A 5,000-nucleotide genomic window follows, 5' to 3' on the forward strand; every position below is an offset into this window, starting at 1 on the left:
ACCACGCTCCTGACCACACCCCCACTGGCACCGCGCCAGGTGGTCCCAGTTTCAAACATTACACACATAAAAGCTACTACTTTAAAAGGACCGGTAATTGCCACGCCCCCTTGACCACGCTCCTGACCACACCCCCACTGGCACCGCGCCAGGTGGTCCCAGTTTCACCTCTAAAAATTATGGTAAGCCTACACACATATATATATATATATATATAGACACACACACACACATATATATATATATATATATATATATATATATATATATATATATATATATATATATATATAAAAAACACACACACAGCTGTATATCACTTGACATGCTGGGCACATTACTAGATGCACAAGCTCTCAGCTCTGGGGTGAAGCTAGCATGTGACTGTGTGACAGGCTGTAGGAAGCTGGTGACTGATGTCAGGGCTGTTGTTTCCGGACGGAATGTTTACACCCTCACACTCGGTCCGACAAGACACCGGAAGTCAACATGTCGAGCCTGCACAAGAGCAAGTAAGTGAGCTCCGGTACCGGTAACGAGGGACGGGGTGTCATGTGACTTCCTGCCTCCTGGAGGGTTCACATGACACTACCAATTTGCTGCTGCCGTTGTCATTACGAAGTGACACTGTGCCCGCATAATGATAGCTGCAGAGGGTTATTGATAGGGTATGTAATGGCTCTACAGGGGGTTATTTATAGGGTATGTGATTGCTCTGCAGGGGGTTATTGATAGGGTATGTGATCATGGCTCTGCAGGTGGTTATTGATAGGGGTATGTGATAGATTGCTCTGCAGGGGGTTATAGGGTATGTGATTGTTCTGCAGGGGGTTATTGATAGGGTATGTGATTGCTCTCCAGTGGTTATTAATAGGGTATGTGATGGCTCTGCAGGGGGTTATTGATAGGGTATGTGATTGCTCTGCAGGGGGTTATTGATAGGGTATGTGATGGCTTTGTAGGGGGTTATTGATAAGGTATGTGATGGCTTTGCAGGGGGTTATTGAAAGGGGTATGTGATGGCTCTGCAGGGGGTTATGGATAGGGTATGTGATGGCTCTCCAGGGGGTTATGGATAGGGTATTGATAGGTTATGTGATGGCTCTGCAGAGGGTTATTGATAGGGTATGTAATGGCTCTACAGGGGGTTATTGATAGGGTATGTGATTGCTCTGCAGGGGGTTATTGATAGGGTATGTGATTGCTCTGCAGGGGGTTATTGATAGGGTATGTGATGGCTCTGCAGGGGGTTATTGATAGGGTATGTGATTGCTCTGCAGGGGGTTATTGATAGGGTATGTGATCATGGCTCTGCAGGTGGTTATTGATAGGGGTATGTGATAGATTGCTCTGCAGGGGGTTATAGGGTATGTGATTGTTCTGCAGGGGGTTATTGATAAGGTATGTGATTGCTCTCCAGTGGTTATTAATAGGGTATGTGATGGCTCTGCAGGGGGTTATTGATAGGGTATGTGATTGCTCTGCAGGGGGTTATTGATAGGGTATGTGATTGCTCTGCAGGGGGTTATTGATAGGGTATGTGATGGCTTTGTAGGGGGTTATTGATAAGGTATGTGATGGCTTTGCAGGGGGTTATTGAAAGGGGTATGTGATGGCTCTGCAGGGGGTTATGGATAGGGTATGTGATGGCTCTCCAGGGGGTTATGGATAGGGTATGGATAGGGTATGTGATTGTTCTGCAGGGGTTTATGGATAGGGTATGTGATGGCTCTTCATGGGGTTATTAATAGGGTTTGTGATGGCTCTGCAGGGGGTTATAGATAGGGTTTGTGATGGCTCTGCAGGGGGTTATTGATAGGTTATGTGATGGCTCTGCAGAGGGTTATTGATAGGGTATGTGATGGCTCTGCAGGGGGTTATTGATAGGGTATGTGATGGCTCTGCAGGGGGTTATTGATAGGGTATGTGATGGCTCTGCAGGGGGTTATTGATAGGGTATGTGATGGCTCTGCAGGGGGTTATTGATAGGGTATGTGATGGCTCTGCAGGGGGTTATTGATAGGGTATGTGATGGCTCTGCAGGGGGTTATTGATAGGGTATGTGATGGCTCTGCAGGGGGTTATTGATAGGGTATGTGATTGCTATGCAGGGGGTTATTGATAAGGTATGTGATTGCTCTGCAGGGGGTTATTGATAAGGTATGTGATTGCTCTGCAGGGGGTTATTGATAAGGTATGTGATTGCTCTGCAGGGGGTTATTGATAAGGTATGTGATTGCTCTGCAGGGGGTTATTGATAAGGTATGTGATTGCTCTGCAGGGGTTTATTATTAGGGTATGTGATTGCTCTGCAGGGGGTTATTGATAGGGTTTGTGATGGCTCTGCAGGGGGTTATTGATAGGTTATGTGATGGCTCTGCAGGGGGTTATTGATAGGGTATGTGATGGCTCTGCAGGGGGTTATTGATAGGGTATGTGATGGCTCTGCAGGGGGTTATTGATAGGTTATGTGATGGCTCTGCAGGGGGTTATTGATAGGGTATGTGATTGCTCTGCAGGGGGTTATTGATAGGGTATGTGATGGCTCTGCAGGGGATTATTGATAGGGTATGTGATGGCTCTGCAGGGGGTTATTGATAAGGTATGTGATTGCTCTGCAGGGGGTTATTGATAAGGTATGTGATTGCTCTGCAGGGGGTTATTGATAAGGTATGTGATTGCTCTGCAGGGGTTTATTATTAGGGTATGTGATGGCTCTTCAGGGGGTTATTGAAAGGGGTTTGTGATGGCTCTGCAGGGGGTAATTGAAAGGGGTTTGTGATGGCTCTGCAGGGGGTTATTGATAGGGTATGTGATTGCTCTGCAGGGGGTTATTGATAGGGTATGTGATTGCTCTGCAGGGGGTTATTGATAGGGTATGTGATTGCTCTGCAGGGGGTTATTGATAGGGTATGTGATTGCCCTGCAGGGGGTTATTGATAGGGTATGTTATGACTCTGCAGGGGTTATTGATAGGGGTATGTGATGGCTCTGCAGGGGGTTATTGATATGGTATGTGATGGCTCTGCAGGGGGTTATTGATGATACGGGTGTAGCGACCCTGTAGGAGGCTATTGATGATAGGGGTGTAGCGACCATGTAGGAGGCTATTGATGATAGGGGTGTAGCGACCCTGCAGGAGGTTATTGATGATAGGGGTGTAGTGGCTCTGCATGAGGTTATTGATGATAGGGGTGTAGTGGCTCTGCATGAGGTTATTGATGATAGGGGTGTAGTGGCTCTGCATGAGGTTATTGATGATAGGGGTGTAGTGGCTCTGCAGGAGGTTATTGACAATAGCGGTGTGGTGGCTCTGCAGGAGGTTATTGACGATAGCGGTGGGGTGGCTCTGCAGGAGGTTATTGACGATAGCGGTGTGGTGGCTCTGCAGGAGGTTATTGACGATAGCGGTGTGGTGGCTCTGCAGGAGGTTATTGACGATAGCGGTGGGGTGGCTCTGCAGGAGGTTATTGACGATAGCGGTGTGGTGGCTCTGCAGGAGGTTATTGACGATAGCGGTGTGGTGGCTCTGCAGGAGGTTATTGACGATAGCAGTGTGGTGGCTCTGCAGGAGGTTATTGACGATAGCAGTGTGGTGGCTCTGCAGGAGGTTATTGACGATAGCAGTGTGGTGGCTCTGCAGGAGGTTATTGACGATAGCGGTGTGGTGGCTCTGCAGGAGGTTATTGACGATAGCGGTGTGGTGGCTCTGCAGGAGGTTATTGACGATAGCAGTGTGGTGGCTCTGCAGGAGGTTATTGACGATAGCAGTGTGGTGGCTCTGCAGGAGGTTATTGACGATAGCAGTGTGGTGGCTCTGCAGGAGGTTATTGACGATAGCGGTGTGGTGGCTCTGCAAGAGGTTATTGACAATAGCGGTGTGGTGGCTCTGCAGGAGGTTATTGACGATAGCGGTGTGGTGGCTCTGCAGGAGGTTATTGATGATAGCGGTGTGGTGGCTCTGCAGGAGGTTATTGACGATAGCGGTGTGGTGGCTCTGCAGGAGGTTATTGACGATAGCGGTGTGGTGGCTCTGCAGGAGGTTATTGACGATAGCAGTGGGTGGTGGCTCTGCAGGAGTGTTAGTGAGTAGAGGGATAATACAGCTCTAGCCTGCAAATTCATGTGACTCGCCAGCAGTGCCTTCACTAACTGTTTGGGTTGTGTGTTGGGCATCACTGCTGCACCAACGGACAGTTGCAAACCCATTTATATAGGGACACAGCAAATGCCTAGTTGTGGAATTACAATCAGCTGAAGACCTACATAAAACTTAAACCTCAATAAAATATTTTATCATGGAAAGTACTAATTTCTTTAATTTACTTTAGAATCCTCCCCCTCTTCCCCAAGAGGGTAAGTGGTATAATGTGAACCCTTCATAATCACTGACCCTGTGACCTGCTACATAGTTACTGCCTGATCAGTGCATTTATAATTGTTCCTAACTACCCACAGCAGAGGAGATAAGATAACATACTCAAGTGGCTTTGCACGGGTTTGTCCCTGTGCTGAAAATGTGTTAACACCCCCCCCCCCCCACATACATAAACACACATACATACAACTTACACACCCACTACATACATAAACACACATACATGCAACACACACATACAACATACACAGTCAATACACACCCACTACACACATACAACACACACACTCACTGCACATATGCAACACACATACAGACTACACATGCACTACACACATACACACTACATACACGCTCACTACACACAAACACACACTACATATACACACATATTACATACATACTCACTACAAACATATTTCCTACACACACACATACGTACATACATACACACTACTGTACAGACACATACAAACACTACACAAACCCACATACACACACTTATAGATACACACCCACTACACACACACAAATGCAGTACACCCACACACACACATATATATTATATTATATATGAAATAGAAAGAGAGATCAATAATATACAATGGGCGCTCGGCTAAAA

General features: G+C 46.9%; 1 protein-coding gene across 1 annotated transcript in view; it reads left to right on the plus strand.

The window, feature by feature from the left end:
* Window positions 1–466: 466 nt before the first annotated feature.
* Window positions 467–5,000, plus strand: part of TBC1D13 (TBC1 domain family member 13) — a 100,051-nt gene continuing 95,517 nt past the window's right edge. The window contains exon 1 of the mRNA XM_053695989.1: window positions 467–512. Within this exon, the coding sequence (XP_053551964.1) occupies window positions 490–512 (23 nt within the window). The 5' untranslated portion in view covers window positions 467–489. The remainder of the gene's footprint in view (window positions 513–5,000) is intronic.

The sequence above is a fragment of the Bombina bombina genome, chromosome 12 (assembly GCF_027579735.1).
Source record: "Bombina bombina isolate aBomBom1 chromosome 12, aBomBom1.pri, whole genome shotgun sequence".
Classification (NCBI taxonomy): Eukaryota; Metazoa; Chordata; class Amphibia; order Anura; family Bombinatoridae; genus Bombina; species Bombina bombina.